The sequence below is a fragment of the Erpetoichthys calabaricus genome, chromosome 10, assembly GCF_900747795.2.
Source record: "Erpetoichthys calabaricus chromosome 10, fErpCal1.3, whole genome shotgun sequence".
Lineage (NCBI taxonomy): Eukaryota > Metazoa > Chordata > Cladistia > Polypteriformes > Polypteridae > Erpetoichthys > Erpetoichthys calabaricus.
The window spans coordinates 41,817,061-41,834,825 of record NC_041403.2 but is presented as its reverse complement, the minus strand read 5'-3'; the positions used below and the strand labels follow the sequence as shown (position 1 = coordinate 41,834,825).

General features: G+C 39.2%; 1 protein-coding gene across 1 annotated transcript in view; it reads right to left on the bottom strand.

Moving 5' to 3' along the window:
* The window catches only part of tecrl2a (trans-2,3-enoyl-CoA reductase-like 2a), a 119,825-nt gene extending 105,343 nt beyond the window's left edge, over positions 1 to 14,482 (bottom strand). The window contains exon 1 of the mRNA XM_028811108.2: positions 14,202 to 14,482. Within this exon, the coding sequence (XP_028666941.1) occupies positions 14,202 to 14,225 (24 nt within the window). The 5' untranslated portion in view covers positions 14,226 to 14,482. The remainder of the gene's footprint in view (positions 1 to 14,201) is intronic.
* Positions 14,483 to 17,765: the final 3,283 nt, after the last annotated feature.

The following is a 17,765-nucleotide window of genomic DNA, read 5'->3' as shown; positions in this document are numbered from 1 at the left end:
GCTTTTATGGGATTTAAATCTCAAAGAGTGTTAGTCTGGAACTCATAATGTTAGGTATGCTGGCTAGTGACTTGTAGCTCCCCACTTCTCGATTAGTTTCATTTAGTCTTAGCAATTTTGATCTACTGATATTCTCATAATTTTAGTAATGACTTAATTTACAGTTTAGCCCTCGGCATTCTGAGTTGATAGAAATAACTTGGTTTTCTCGAAAACATCTCCCAGCCCATTTTAACGCCATCAATGTGGTTGCTCCCAACTGCTCTGAAATGGAGTCAGGACTATGACAAGAAAGGGGCGTGATGACCTTCAGAAGGCTCACAGGCGAGGCCAGGCCTACTTTCCTGCCTGAAAAAGACCACCTGCAATGGGTTTAATCCCAGCTCCCCTTGCCAGCCTCAGCCTACACAGGCCCAAAAGAGTTGTACACCTCCAGACTTAACTTAAATGTCCCAGAAATATCAAAAAGTGTCACAGAAAGTGAATGTTTGGCTGAGGAGGCAACCACAAAGGTAATCTTCATAAATTAAAGAATATTTATTCAAAATAGTGAAAATGTCACAAAGGCTCAAAAAGAAGCAATAAGCACTTGACAAAAGGCAATCCTGAGTAACCAAGTCCCAATACGTAATCCAGAAAAAGAATTCGTATAAGGTGAGCAGAAAATGATCAGAACCAGAAAATGTACAATACTTACAGTACAGAGACTCCAAACTAACTACAATTTACCACAACTGAGCTCCCTCAACTCTGACCTTAACATCCAGAAGGAGTCTCACGAATGGTGATGTCAGGGTGGCCCCGCCACTTGGGGGGTACCACCCACAAAATACAAGAAACATAGGAGAGTATCTGTTCATACATAGAAACACAAACAAGCCGAGCTGAAACATAACAACAACCCACTGTGCTAGGAGACAATATGAAGATGGTGGACAAAATATAAAAAGCAAGCAAAGAGAGTCTGTGCTGTGCTCCATCTGAGCTGCTTTGAGTATTCACAACTGGCATAAAAGCTTAACCCAATTCAGAAAGGCTGTGGGCTGGAGCATATCCTGATAGCACTGAATCACTATTAGACAGAACGGAAGTCCATCAAACACGCAACCACACAACACAAACTCACTCAAAAGAAGCCAGTTAAGTATTGCCAATCAACCTAACTCGAGTGTCTTTGGGGATGAAAGAACCTTTATTCAATTAATATACAAGTAATATGATATGTTCCAATGTGGCTGACTAACACTGTGGTAAACTGGCTCATCTTAACCCACAATTCCTTTCTTTTATCTAATAGTGGTGTGTGAAGCAGACTTCAGGGTCATCCTGTGTGTGATGCTTGGCTTCTTGGTAAGTAAGCCTAATTGACTGGATTGCAATTACATTTAGTATATTACAGACAAATTGTATAATTTTTTTTCCGGTGATAATGGGTACACAACAAGAAAGTGTATATAATGAAAGGCACTCCCACACACTGTTGTACTGCTGTACAGCCCCACAAAGGTTTGCTTCACTGTGCTGGCTTGTGCACAACAAAGTGCAGAAACACAGACTGCCTCTGCCTCCTGAAACAGGCCAAGATAAGCGCATGGATAACCAAGACTATGTTCCTCAGGACTTCAATGCAATTGCAAGACAAAGGTATTTGGATGTTGTATGTTGAATATAAAGACACCTGTATGTATTGCAACATTGACATTTAAGTAGTAAAATTATTTTATTTTTTGACATGTTCAATAAGAATGTTGCTAATGTGTACTGGTGGTGATCTGGGCAGTGCACTGTGGCATATTGCTATTGCTCTCACTTCTTAGCTAGTGACTCCCACAGTGAGGCAATCAAAAAGAATGTTTTTGTGGTTCTCCACTTTAGTCAGTAATAACTCAAGTTCACTTTCACTAAAGTTTCATTTTCTGCATTCTCCCAAGGTTTATAGTAAAGACATCATTCAGGAACATGGCCAAATTTATATGGTGATTTGATCATGAATATTTGTTTAATTCATACACGGTTACTGACAGGTGGGGAAAGGGAGAGGCTAAAAGCTCTGATAACTGACAGGCAGGAATGGGGAGTGGCTAAAAGCTCTGGTTACTGAGGGATGGGATGGGGAGTGGCTAAAAGCTCTGGTTACTGACAGGCATGGATGGGGAGTGGCTAAAAGCTCTGGTTACTGATGGGTGGGGACTGGGAATGGCTAAAAGCTTGTGCAGAAGTGCAAAATTTAATTTAATTTAAAATTTATGAAGGAACTTGACGTGGCACATGGCATAAAACACTTTTATAAATGTAATCTTTTTTGTGTGTACGCCATCTTTGCCTTTTGAGCATAAGCAATATTTTAGTATGGAATCTAAACAAGGTTTTATACATGAGGTCCCAGTGGAAGAACTACTTCAAGTCTATACATAACCAGCAAATCAAAATGCATATTGTAAAACTGTTTTTAGACGGTTGATTCTGTAATTGAACCATCATCATACGAAGACACTTTAATAGTAGAAAGACCTTGTCAGAGTTTATTTTTAACTCATATGTTTCCCTCTTTCACACATCTAATAGCCTCTTTTGACAGCAAAACAGATCTCCAATACAAGGTATTAAAATGGCACGCAACAATAATGAAAAGTGCTCCAACTTTCAAAACATTTAACTATGTCCCTGAACACACCTGAATAGCAAGCCATGTGTACATTTTCTAATTTTTTATTATTTGTATACAAATTTATTTTGTGGTTAATTAATATGGCAAATAGTTCCATACCAAAAACTGCTGTAAGAAAACTTTAAACACTATGACAATTATTAGGTCCACCATATTTACACAGTAAACAAGTTAGATAATACTATCAGATCACATCACCTTTTTTTAACATTTTGTAAAGATTGTGTCCTCAACTGTTCTTTTGTTGAAATAAACAATAATTCATAAAATGAGGAGATTTCCTACAGGGAAAAAGAAGCAATCAGAAGCATAGAAGCGAAGGGCTGGTGTGGTTCTAATCTCAGTGCTGCTATGTACAAAATCAACAAGGACTGTCCATATTGAGTTATTGCCTCACTGAAGTCTGTTTCTTACAGAGTGTGGCTTATTTTGACTGAGAGACAAAGCAATCAAATTATAGAGGTCAAGGTTCCAGGTCAGAGGTCACAGGATTGGGGCAACAACCATATTAAGGTGGAGGAGTTTAAGTGTCTTCATGCATGAGGTTTGTGCAATTAATCAGTGTGCTGAGGCATTGGTTACAATGTGGAGAAATTTAAGATCATATTCATAATAAAATTCTTATTGCTGGGTTTTCTTGCAGGTACTACAGTTTTCCATTCACACCCCTTATAGATGTGCAATTTGGGTTAATTGGTGGTTTCATTTTGGCCTTGAGTGTGAATATGTGTATATATGAATAGGCTGTGAAAAGGGCTGATTCTGTCTTGTGCACGATGGCACCAGGATATTCTCTAACCCTTTGCAACCCCAAACTGGATTCATTTTATAGCATAAGCTTTTCAAAACTATTAAATCCAGTCAGTATCCTAACACAGGGTCACGGGGGTCTGCTGGAGCCAGTCCTAGCCAGCACAGGGCTCAAGGCAGGAACAAACCCCAGCCAAGGCGCCAGCCCACTGCAGGGCACACACACACACACACACATCGAGCACACACTAGGGACAATTTTAGGATTGCCAATGCACCTATCCTGCATGTCTTTGGACTGTCAGACACGGGGAGAACATGCAAACTCCACGCAGGGAGGACCCGGGAAGTGAATCCAGGTCTCCTTACTGCGAGGCAGCAGCACTACCACTGCACCACTGTGCTTCCCCTATTAAATCCAGTTCACAGCTTATTAACTGGGTTCGAGAATATGCTGTCATTTTCACTCTAGCACTATGTTGAAAGATTAATTAAAATAATTATGCAATATCTGTTGGTACCATTTCTGAAACAACAGTTTCAAACATTGGGTATTGAGGGGTTACATTTGTCTCAAAAAATTATCAAATCTGAGAAAGAAGTACCGAAGACTGGAAGGCTGACTGTGTGACGTTACCAGGCTTTGGAAAATCAACATCAGGATTTCTAAGGGTGTGTCAACATCAGCGTGAACGTTGGATAAATGCCATCTGTGCCAGTTGGGCTTTGGGAGGAGAGTCAAGACTGCAGTAAACTGCACTGAGTCTAAAAATCAACAATTTCAAATGATCTCTTTTAAAAAAATGAGAACAAACACTTCATGACAAGTCCAAGTCTATAATATCGCTTCATTTTTACATCCAGCACTACACTTTCCAAAGTAATTTTAAATAGATGGCCAATTCAGGTTGTGATTGCCTTTATAAGTCACAAAGAACAAATGTTTCTTCATGCCGATAACTTAATAAAAATACATTAAAACAAATGTTACCATCAAAACAGTCTTTAATTTTAAGATAAAATAAATATGTTTAAAGTTTGCTAACATTAAGATCTGTCAGTAAATTTTTATTCCTATTTATTTTAGGATCACTTTCATTTCATGCAGCTTGAAAGATCAGGATGCATTCCAGGTTTAGTAACTTCCTCAGGGTCACAGAGAGACATGGAATCAGGACTGAGCCAACAGGCTTGTGATTTAAAGTCTGGGCCACTACACCATACTGACTACCTAAATAACAATAATAATAGACTGCAAATTTCTCAGGATCATATACAGCATAAGAGTACCTCTCTGTAGGATGAGATTTCTAAAGGTAACACCAGGTATTGTCACCTCTGTTTCATATGTGGGCAGCACAGCGGCTCAATGGTAATGTTTTCTGCCTCACAGTCCCCCATCTCTCCGCATGGACTTCCTACAGATGCTACTCTCCTCCAACACCCTGAGCGATCGAAGGTTAGGTGAATTGTTGATATTAAATTTGCCCTTGTGAGTGTGTGGTCACCCTGAGATGGACCGGCTCTGTCCATGGATTATTCCTGTCTTGTGCCCTACAGTTGCTGACATAGGCTCCAGCTGCCCCATGACCCAGCCCTGGATAAGAAATTTAGAAAATAATTAACATAACATGCAAAAATAGTGCCCTGCCTAGGTAGATTTGTGAATGTTATAGTATTTAAGATGAAAAACATTGCCTTCCCATCCACCCATTTTCAGAATACTTCTAAGACTTTGAAATATATTCTTGTTTTCTTTGTAAATGTGATGGTGTGTTTTATAAAGTTCACTATATAAAATAAAGATAAATAATTGATATCCAATGTATGGTCCACGAAGCAATGCATGAAGTTATTCACATACAAATCACGATTAGATATTTATATAACATTTGTTAGGTTTTACAGCTCCTGCATACATTGTGAGTATATCAGCTACCTGTATATTGTATATTGTGTCAAACGTGTGTTTCGAAATTAAGAAACAGTTCTTCTTATTGCACACTTTATTCCTGAAGAAGCAAAAACAGATTTTGAGTCTTTCAGTGACAAATAAAACACAAAAGAATACTAAGCTAATGTTCAATAAAACTCAGATCCTTTACAGTCTTCTCAGACTTAATAAAATTGAGAAGCATCTAAGTCAATACTGTCCCGCTAGAGAGGGACTGGGTCGCCACATTCAGGACTGAGCAAAAACACAAAAGTCTGGGGAAAAAGCCAAAGCATTAGTGAGAGAGAAACTTTTAATGACTTTTATTACTGTGTGATATCAGCTTAGTGCATTAAGGCACTTGAAATGGAGCTGGATATGCAGCTGATCTTGTATCTTTCTGACTCTGTTTGTAGGAAATTGTGTATATATATATAATATTGTGCATTGTGCACATCTTGGAAATGAACCCATCATAAGAGAAGAACATCCAAATAATAAAAAAGACTTTATGACCAACACTTTCCAAACACTCACCCTCACTTGCTATATATTGCCTTTGATTCCTGTATGTCTAATCATTTTCCTCTGATGATGACTCTTGGTAGGGGTTGAAAACTTAGGAATAAAAAAACTATTTTAAGATGCATAACTCATCTTCTCCTTTTGTGGATTTCTACCTACAAATATGTAAACCGTTTCACAGATCTTCACTTCTCTCTCTCTCTTTCTCTCTCTCTCTCTCTCTCTCTCTCTCTCTCTCTCTATATATATATATATATATATATATATATATATATATATATATATATATATCCATCCATTTTCCAACCCGCTGAATCCAAACACAGAGTCACGGGGGTCTGCTGGAGCCAATCCCAGCCAACACAGGGCACAAGGCAGGAACCAATCCCGGGCAGGGTGCCAACCCACCGCAGGACACGCACAAACACACCCACACACCAAGCACACACTAGGGCCAATTTAGAATCGCCAATCCACCTAACCTGCATGTCTTTGGACTGTGGGAGGAAACCGGAGTGCCCGGAGGAAACCCACGCAGACACGGGGAGAACATGCAAACTCCATGCAGGGAGGACCCGGGAAGCGAACCCGGGTCTCCTAACTGCAAGGCAGCAGCACTACTACTGCACCACCGTGCCGCCCCATATATATATATATATATATAAATATATATATATATATATATATATATATATATATATATATATATATATATATATATATATATATATATATATGTACAGTATGTATATACTGTATATATATTCATACTTTGAGTATTCAATCATTTCTGGACTGATGCCTGTCAAAAACAAATTACTCAAACTGATGTTTTTGCACTGTAAAATGCGAGTATACTATCGATTTTAATTTAAACCTCACCAGTAGATACTATTGTAGACATAACTACATACAGTATATCACTGTTCTATAAATATTAAAATCTTGGGAAAATCTTGTCATTGGGGTCATGATGATGACTTCAAGCTTTTATTTCTATAAGCATCTACTGTATATGTCAGGGTGTTAGTGTATAGACATGATAACTGAATCTGACTGAAACTTGTTACAGTTATTATCCTCACAAGCCTAGTGATTCTGAGACAACATCACTTTTTTTCTCTAAAAATTTAATTACATACGCCATATGTGCTGTACACATGCCAATGTAAAAAAGAAACTGAACATTTCAACTTTAATTGCTGCAATAATAGCAACACAATGATAATAATTGGGGGGAAAAAAGAGTGCAAGCAGAGAAATTAAAGGGAAGCAATAACAACTGAATAATGCACACCAATTGTCGAGCAGCACTTTTGGATGTTGTATGGCCGCCCCTTGTGGCCACCCCTGCTTGACACCTCTAGTATGAGGAGTCAATGAACCTCTGAATCTATAGCTGTGGATCAATGTTATTCCATTCCTGCAGAACAAATTGAAAACTTTTTTATGAGTCCACTCCTTATGGCTATAACAATTATTTTCTCATTCCAGAACATTCTTTCTTTCCTCATTTTATGCGGTATAGGGACAGGGTCTAAATCACAGCTTTATGTAGGGAAGGACGTATCTGATTTTTATTTTTACAAAAAGCCATTTCTTTTATGAAGATTATCTTTTTTCGGTGAGCCATTTGAGATGTTCTGATCATCTGATGGGTATACATATTCATACTTTACATCCACTTCTCCAGGACATACGCTTTCGGAGTAATATTACACCCTTTAAAGTGGCCTGGTATGAGAGGGTGTTGATGTGTGTAATAACAGGCCCTGCCATTGACTGGCAGTCAGTCCAGGCCCAATTTCTGCTCAGCAGACTGATGCCCCCATTACTCTGAACTGAGGTTTGAAAATGAACAGATTGATTTTTAACAGCGTGCACTATAACAAAGAGGTTTTGATTTTTAACAGCATGCACTATAAAAACATTGCAACGTAATATCAAACTCAGAAACCAGAATAGAATGAAGGAAATGTTTTAGTACAACTTAACGTGGTACTGAGAGAAACAAGGAGGAGCTGACATCAAGAATCGAGAACAAGACAACATAGTAAATAGAAATCAATTGGAGCAAGAGACGCTGCCTCACTTTCAAGCACAGTGAAGTCCGTTTCAGTGTGTTAGTGCCCATGGGAACAGTTGTAGAAATCAGAAGAGAATAGAGGAGTCTTCGGCCTCAATTTAAATATTACAGGTGAAGGACCTTCACTGGAAAGACTATGAAGAAAGCTCTACACCCTAAGAGGAGATCTGAGAGCACATTGAGGACTTCTTATCTTATAGCTGTTAAGAGTTAATGAAACCAGACCTGATCCATCCTTCAAAGTTTACTGATACTGCATACTCATAAAATCAAACGGACTAGAAAGTGGTTGGTTAGAAAGTGAATAGTTATTCAATAATTATTTTATGCTTTTATGATATCTGAATTCTTTCCCACACCTAACAGCTTTCATATTTTTATTTCTTGTTAAGAGTGTACTTTCAAGGACTGTACAGAAGGTATTATCTGTGTTAATCTACAGTACTGTATATAATTAAGAATTAAACACTGAGTGCAAAGTTGAGCTTGTTAAACTTTGAAATGGTACATTGTAAGAGCCACCCCATTGGGACTTGACTTCTGCCTTACACCTCAGGGTGCCAGGCTAGACTCTGAGATCCTGAAAAGGATTTTGCAGGCCTGATGATGGATTGGTCGATGGTTGGATGGAAGTTGATAGACTAATTGATTTATTTCATGCCTTCACACTTTGATCTACATTATGATATTCAATGCAATTGTCATGATGGCCTTATCTGTCAATTAAAAGGTTTGTTTCATACAAGTATTTGTAAATCCTTCTATTCATTTCTTGAACTAACTTTTTCATTTAAGGTCATAGGGAGCTGGAGTTTTATCAAAATAGCATTCAAGGAAAGACAGGAGACAATAATAAACAGGTTGCTAAACTATTGCGGGAAACTCTCATGCTGATTAGCAATGCAAGTATGAATTTCACTGTACTTCGTACATGAAACAGTACTGACCTTATGAATATTTGTGCACAACTATCTAACCATTTATTAAAAAGTTCATAATCCTAAGGTTCATAGTGTAATGGAGAGTCATAGCATAATGCAGGCCACAAGGCAGGAACCGACCCTGGAAAGGGTGCAACCACAATACAACAGCACACTGAGAAAATAAGGAGTCACAAATTAGCCTAACAACCACCTGTTTGGAATGCATCAGAAAAAAATAAGTACCCGCAGAAAAAACCCTACACACAGGAAGAACACATTCCAGTAGGCATTGATAGTACAGGGATATTAGTCCATTGCAGGCCCTTCTCACATGTGCACCCACACTATCAGTCAACTTAAGTTCAACCAAACACACTTCTTTGACTGTTGTGGCAGAAATAAAACCCACAAAGACACAGGGAGAGCAGACATAATGTTTATATCGTAATAGTGAGTGGGACTATGAGGTGAACTTCAGAGGGTAACCTAGGGGTATTTTGCCTGGCTAGAAGGCCCACATAGAGTAACGGCAGTCAGGAACTAGTAAATCCCCCAATAGTGGGCAGAATCTGCCAGATCCCAAAGTGGATTCTATGCTTCTGTCGTTGCTGGACTATTCACACAGGGTGTAGAGATAGACTCGATCTGGAAGTACTTCACATTATAATAACAGAACTGGTTCTAAGGGGAGCCTTATAATTGCCTCCTTAACCTCAGTCAGAGAACTTGGACCTGTAGTGAAGCAGAGGTGAGAGGAGGTCACAGAATGAAAAAAGGAGCTTAGGTTCACGAATAGGACTGAAGGTAGTATTTTGGGTAGAAGAAGCCTGAGAATAGATGTCAGAGAAGACATGTTTGTTTAGTCAGACCCATGATGCCCATAGTTGGGACCTCTTGTATTTATTTCCCTGTTCCTATTCTTCCATTTTACTCTTAACAGACTCTTTGCCATTAACATCCATCCATCCATCCATCCATCCATCCATCCATCCATCCATCCATCCATCCATCCATCCTCTTCCACTTATCTGAGATCGGGTCGCAGGGGCAGCAGCTTGAGCAGAGATGCCCAGATTTCCCTCTTCCCGGCCACTTCTACTAGCTCTTCTGGGAGAATCCCAAGGCGTTCCCAGGCCAGCCAGGAGACATAGTCCCTCCAGCGTGTCCTGGGTCTTCCCCAGGGCCTTCTTCCGGTTAGACGTGCCTGGAACACCTCACCAGGGAGGCATCCAGGAGGCATCCTGATCACATGCCCTAGCCACCTCATCTGACTCCTCTCGATGCGGAGGTGCAGTGACTCTACTCTGAGCTCCTCCCGGATGACTGAACTTCTCACCCTATCTTTAATGGAAAGCCCAGACACCCGGCGGAGGAAACTCTTTTCAGCCACTACCCATAGCTCATGACCATAGGTGAGGGTAGGAACGTAGATTGACCGGTAATTTGAGAGCTTTGCCTTATGGCTCAGCTCCTTTTTCACCATGACACACCGATGCAGAGCCCGCATCACTGCGGATGCCGCACCGATCCACCTGTCGATCTCCCGCTCCATTCTTCCCTCATTCGTGAACAAGACCCCGAGATACTTGAACTCTTCCACGTGGGGCAGGATCTCGCTCCCAACCCTGATAGGGCACTCCACCCTTTTCCGGCTGAGGACCATGGTCTTGGATTAACAGACATTTGAATATAAACCCAGCATATGCAAGTCATAAAAGAAGAACATCCAAATAATGAAAAAAGATTTTATGACCAACACCCTCAGAACCATACCTTACTAATCCACCCCTCTTACACACACCTACCTCCCCTCATTTGCTATATATTGCTTTTAATTCCTGTATGTCTAATCATTTTCTTTTGATGATGACACCTGGTAGTTGTTGAAAGCTTAGGTATAAAAGACTATTTTAAGAAACATGATTAATTTTTTCTCCTTTTGTGGATTTTTAGGTATATATACAGTATATATATATATATATATAACAGTTTCCATTTATTATTTGGTGATTAATTTATTATTTAAATATTGTTCCAAAGTCAAAGTGCCAGTAGTAATGAATAACTGATTATAGTTGCTAAGAATCATTTCAAGTGCCTTATGATACACATTTTTCGTTTCACCATTGGGAGCAAGAACATATAAATTCTTTCTTGATCCTACTCTGGAACAGGCAACGTATACTGTAGCTGGCCGTGTGAAAAACACGGTTCTTTGAGGTAAACTCCAGTAATTGTAAGTGGGTGTCCTTGCACATTATTCATGGACTTAGCAAATGTAAGACATACTAGAGATGGAATTTGTTTGAATTCGAAAGGGAGTTTATTGGAAATCATAGGTATACATGGAATGAAAATGTCTCTCTCCCTTTCTGATTCCGGTTAGAATAGTAGCCTGGATTATGCATGGATGATGTGACAGTGTTGCCACAGAACCTTGATATATAATTTTTTTTCCAAATTAAATTAGAATTTACTGATTTGCGAATCACGTTCATGCATTGAAATTTTTTTTATCAATCATCAAAACTGTAGCTTCTAGATATTTACTTTTCCTCTCAGTTGGTGATTGTGTTGTGACAATTAATGGGACAGATAAACATTCTTGCTTATTTATTTTAATAATATGTGTGTGTGTATGTATGTTTATGTTTATGTGCATAAATGTATGTATGTAGGTGTATATATATATATATATATATATATATATATATATATATATATATATATGCATACATATACAGTAGATAGATATCCTTTTGAGATTCTACTTTTTATGCTGATATTTTTGATAGAGTATGAGATTGTTAAAGGTGTTTTTTTGCTGTTATATTATTGTCTGAACAAGTGTATTAGTATTACAGAGTTCTCTAATCGTCTGCTTCATAAATCAACAGAGCTCTTGTTTAGCACTCGCACTGCCCCTGACAAATTGTGTAGAGTTAGAGCCGCCTCACAGATGAAAGGCACAGATGTGACCTAGTGAGCAGTTACAGTTGTATGGAGTGCATAGTTGACATTACTCTAACCACGTTAAGTCACTTCACATATGTTAATAAATGAATCTGAGCTCATGGGACATTTTAGTGGGATAAAGTGGATCAAGATAATGGGTGATAAACTTGCATTAATCCCCTCCTTTTTACACATGGTTATTTCAATGAAGGACAGACTATGTCACTAGAATCCTAATTTTGAGCAATACCAGCTTATTCTAAAAAAATTGTAAGAAAGGTACTAAACAATTTGAAATCGTTACTTTCTTTGAAAATGCCAAAAGTATTTCAGTTGCCTCATTAGTGAAAGAAGGGCTTTTGCAAAACCATATTGCTTCTATAAATAGACATTTCATAAGGCACACGTGGAGAAAGAAATTTGACCTGCATTGTGAAAATCAGGCCTGTGATTAAATGCCAGTACAGTGAAATAAGATCTAAAAATGATTTTTAATGTGTAATAAATTCTCAAACAACGGGTTGAAATTTGAAATGTCAAATTTTACTGCAGAAATGTCAGTGGCAATTGAATGGAATTTAAAGTGTCTACATATAATTAGGCTTCTTTTAATACCTACATCCTAATGATAAAATCATACATCCATTTTTCAATCCACTTTTTCCATTAAAGAATTGCAGAGAGCCAAAGCCTACACTTACAACACTGTGTGTAAGTCAGAAACTGTCACTGGCACATAGACACATAGACGTACACATAGCCTCAATCGAATACTCCCTGGGCCAATCTGGGGTCACTAAATAATCTAACAACGATTTTTTTAAAATTTGGGGTGATCCAGACGTACATGCAGAAAACCCATATGTATACAGGGACCGCTTGCAAAAATCACATTGAATGGTTAAGGACTTAAACTAGTATCACTAGAGTTGTCAAAGAATAATAAAATAACTATTTGAATCTGTAAAGTCAGTGTCACTGTATGAAGAATCTATGGAAAAGTTAAGGTATGGCAAATGTTGCATTTATTCTGATTATACATTATTATAATATGTTATAACTTAGAGCCCAATAGACCTGCATTGACTTTAATTAAATAAAAGAAGTTTTAAAAAGATAACAATGATTAATCCAGCCATAAATTATCACTCAAATGTTCATGGCAATACTCATAGATAATAAAAATAAAGATTGTCTTTACCATTTTAAAACTTTATTACATGCTGTGCTTTTTCATTTTCACTGTCATTTACGCATTTGTACACTTAAAAAAATGTATCCTTTAAAAGCAACAAAACAAAGTAAGGTAAAAAATCTGAATGCCATCACACTGAGTCAACATAATAACAATCACAATAAATGATCAGCTAGTTGTGCGCCAACTGAATCACCACCATACAGAGATGGAAAAACAAAGACCCATTCATCCTCCTTAGTGTTACTTTACTTCTCAACAATCTCTAGTTTCTAGTCTGACTTGCCCAGTGTGAGTCCATGCAGGTGAGTGAACGAGACCTGCAATGGACCAGCAGCCTATTCTGGGTTGTTTCCAGCCTTGCACACTATACTGTTAGCATAGACACAGGCCTCCTCCAACCCTTAACAGAATTATATGGGTTAGCAAATTGTGAATTTCCCCTTGGGATTAATAAAGTATCTATCTATCTATCTATCTATCTATCTATCTATCTATCTATCTATCTATCTATCTATCTATCTATCTATCTATCTATCTATCTATCTATCTATCTATCTATCTATCTATCTATCTATCTATCTAAATGGATATATAGATACATATTTTACAATGTGTGAATAACATATATAATACAATGGCATATTTGCTTAGCCTTGTTGATACATTTCTTGACCGTTTCATAAATGTACAGTATCTCATGCTTACAGCACATGCTTAACAAAGACCCATAATTGCAGTCTTCTGTGCCAAAGTATTGTAGACAGAAAAAATCTGAGTAAATTCCATAAGAATACAGATTTTTCGCTTTTATTCTTAGGCTGCTAGAAGTTCCTCCTTTAATGATAGTACCATACAGTAGATTACATGTACTGGAAATACACACCGTGCAATAGGAAAGTGAAAGCACTACCTTCAAAATACAACTAAACGTAACATTATCCGCTGTCCACCGGAGAACAACATTGATTGGAAATGTAGTGAAACTAACCACAACAGCCATGATTTATAAACACGCCGCCTGCCACTTTATAAGAGATACTCATTTTTTTTCTGTCCTGACAAATTGCCCATCACAGACAAAGAAACAAGTGAACATGTATCATCTGGCTATCGGGGAACCTCATTTCTCATTGCCTGTCCAAGCAAATAAATGGTGGCCTTACCTCAAAGAAAGTGACCCTGCTCATCCTCGTGGGCTTTTTTCTCTCCAGTCTGGAAGTATCTCCCTGCAGATCAGCACAGCTCTGCTCCTTTTCCTTCCCTGACAATCACCACGCTCAAACTGTCTTTTAGTCAGCATGCTGTGAGCGCCAGTAATCAAGAAATCTGACACTCTCATTCATGCTTCCACTGGGGACAAGGAAAGCCCTCCACTGGTTAAAATAGAAATGCAAAAGTAACTTATGGTAAGGAATGTGCTTGTAAGAGATGAGGCTCTCAGAAGAAGTGGAGACAGAATAGCACAGAAAGGAGAGTGCTTTCGGATAAATGCATGCAGTCAGTGTCGTCAGGGCAGAGACAAATCCCCCAGTGACTATTGTTCACATAGATTAATTTAGCTATCTGCACGCCTGCTCTAATTTCAGTTTTCAGACTCATCATGTTAACCCTTTACCCTCCCAAAGCACCGTCAGCAAAAAATGGCTCCACGTTAGAAAGAGAAACAGCTGGAAAGGAAACTGGTGCATTAGCCATCCCAAATGGCAAACCCTGAATGAGCTGAGCCATTCATTCATTTGCTGGAATGTCTTAAAGGTCATCGTCAGCCAGAACTTTTTTACTGACAGGGCAAACATTTCATCTGAACAGCTTTGTGATAGGACGGCAAAATGGCATAGTGGTTAGCACTGTTGCCTCTCAATCCTAGGGCCCAGCTTTGTCACAAGTTTTTTTTCAGAGTCCACATAGTCTTCTCTTAGCGTTCCAAAACACTATGAACATGAAGGTTAGGCTGATTGGTGAATCTTAGGCAGGGTTTATACTTCACACGACGCATGCTCCAGTGGATGCTACTGCTACGCAAGTGTTGTATTGTTTATACTTGCGAGCGTACTTTACATAAATCTGGAAGATTCCACCAGGTGGCAATACAATATCATCACGGTGAGAAAACGTTTGGCTTCACTGTGTTTTGAATTGACTGAAACGTCCATTAAATTCCGAGGACACCTTGCCACATCTCTGAAAGGGATGCTTAATGATTACAACTATCAATCCAGGGATGCACCCATTCCAGCAAGCATCGGGTGCGAGACAGAAACAATCCCTGGAAGGGGCATTATCTCATCGCAAGGTGAACACAAGCATACACATACACATACACTAGCGTCATTTTAGCGTCACCAAATCCCCAAACCTTCATGACTTTGGAGGGAAACCAGAACACAATGTGGAAACCCACCAGGAAAATATGCAAACTCCAGGCAGGGAACACCAGGGACGCGACTCCCTGTGAGGCAGCAGCACTACCGCCCTGCCACTGTGCCACCCCCACATGTGTAATTACACTGCACAACAATGTTTTTGCTTCTTGAACACTGTTGGATGTTTCTTATAGATTTTTGGGTTCTGATCATGAATATCACATCAAAATTTACCCATCACGTACCTCTTCAGAGAAATTTTCAGTTTTGTCATGATTTTTTCCAAACATTTTCGCTCCCGTAAGTGACTTATCAACAACAGTTTGTGCAGCCTGGGCATGTCCAGGCATGGAACCAGGCCAGGTTGGAAGCTGTTCTGTGGAAGTTGATATCCTGGGCAGGTCTGAACGAGCTTGACGCTGTCTCAGCTTGCTATAAAGATGGCTTCCATACACCGATCCTGCTTATTTGATTAATATAGATAGTCAGTGTGTGTGTTTAGTATCAGTATAGTAAAGTATAGTATCTCTAGCAATATAACAGTAAGTAAGCTTGATGCTATAGAAGTTTTGGTGTCGGGCGATATGTCTCGTCAATGAAGTAACAGCCGCAATAGATTCTGCTATATCTGTGGCGAATATGCACTTCCGCCTCAGAGACGTTAGATGACTGCTCTTGTGAAGAAAGCTTTTCATCTGTATTTCAGCTGCAAAATTGGTGATCAAGACAAGGAATGGGCGCCTCACATTTGCTGTGCGACATGTGCTGTCAGTCTGAGAGCCTGGCTCAGAGGCACTCGAAAGACGATGCTGTTTGCTGTTCCGATGATATGGCGAGAACAGAAAGACCATGTGACGGACTGTTACTTCTGTTTGACTAATGTGTCTGGTTTCTCTGCCAAAGACAAGAAGTCAATTGAATATCCTAATCTGCCTTCAGCGACGAGACCCGTGCCACATGATGACAGTCTTCCAATTCCGAAACCACCAGAGGATTGGACCTTAGATGAACCAGATGAAGAAACTGCAATGCAGGGTACTGACAGTGACATTGACCCGGATTTTGAACCATGCTCATCAGGCGATCCACATCTGATAACACATTCCGAAATTAATGATTTGGTCAGAGATTTGGGTCTGTCAAAAGCAAAAGCCGAGCTGCTGGGTTTGAGACTGCAGGAATGGTACTTGCTGTCCCCCAGTACGAAAATGTCTGTGTTTCGAGGCCGACATCATGATATAACCAAATTTTTTGCACAAGTCGATAGTCTCTGTTTCTGTTGTGACATTGAAGGATTGTTCTCAGCCTTGGGTTGTGATCACAACCCAGAAGAGTGGTGTCTCTTTATTGATTCGTCAATGTTAAGCCTGAAAGCTGTTCTGCTACACAATGGCAACATTTATCTTTCAGTACTTGTTGGCTATGCAGCACACATGAAAGAAACGTATGAGAATACGGAACTGTTGCTGAAGCATGTCCAGGATAGCAGGTACAACTGGAATATCTGTGAAGATCTTAAAGTCGTTGCTCTGTTACTAGGACTGCAGCTCGGCTATACAAAGTACTGTTGTTTTATCTGCGAATGGGATAGCTGTGCCAAAGAGTCACATTATTCTCGACAGAACTGGCCACTCCGTAAAAAATTAGTTCCAGGAAAGAAAAATGTGGCACATGAATCGCTTGTCAACCCGGCAAAGATATTTTTGCCTCCTCTTCACATAAAACTGGGACTCTTGAAGAGTTTTGTGAAAGCACTGAACAAGGAAGGCAAAGGTTTTCGTTATTTAAGAAAGATGTTCCCAAGAATAACTGATGCCAAGATCAAAGAGGGCATTTTTGTTGGACCCCAGATCAGACATGTTATGAGTGACAAGCGGTTTGAAGATCTGTTAGTTGGGCCAGAGAAAATTGCCTGGAAAGCCTTCAAAGACGTTGTTGGCAATTTTCTGAGCAATTACACAGCCCCAAACTACATTCAGCTGGAAGACAAACTTCTCAAAGCATACAAGAAATGAAGTGCAACATGTCACTCAAGATTCATTTCCTCCACTCACACTTGGACTTCTTCCCCACAAATCTTGGTGCTGTCAGTGACGAACACGGTGAAAGGTTTCTCCAGGACATTGCTACGATGGAGAAACGATACCAGGGCAACTGGAATCCGTCAATGCTTGCTGACTACTGTTGGATACTGCAACGTGATGCACCAGACATTGATTACAAAAGAAAATCAGGAGCAAAACACTTTTAATTCTGTTGAATTTAATAGCTTATGCGAAACATAAACGTGACTAAATACATTATTGTCAGTAAACACACTGTATAAATGTCTATATGAGTTCCTACGTGATGCAGTAAAATCAA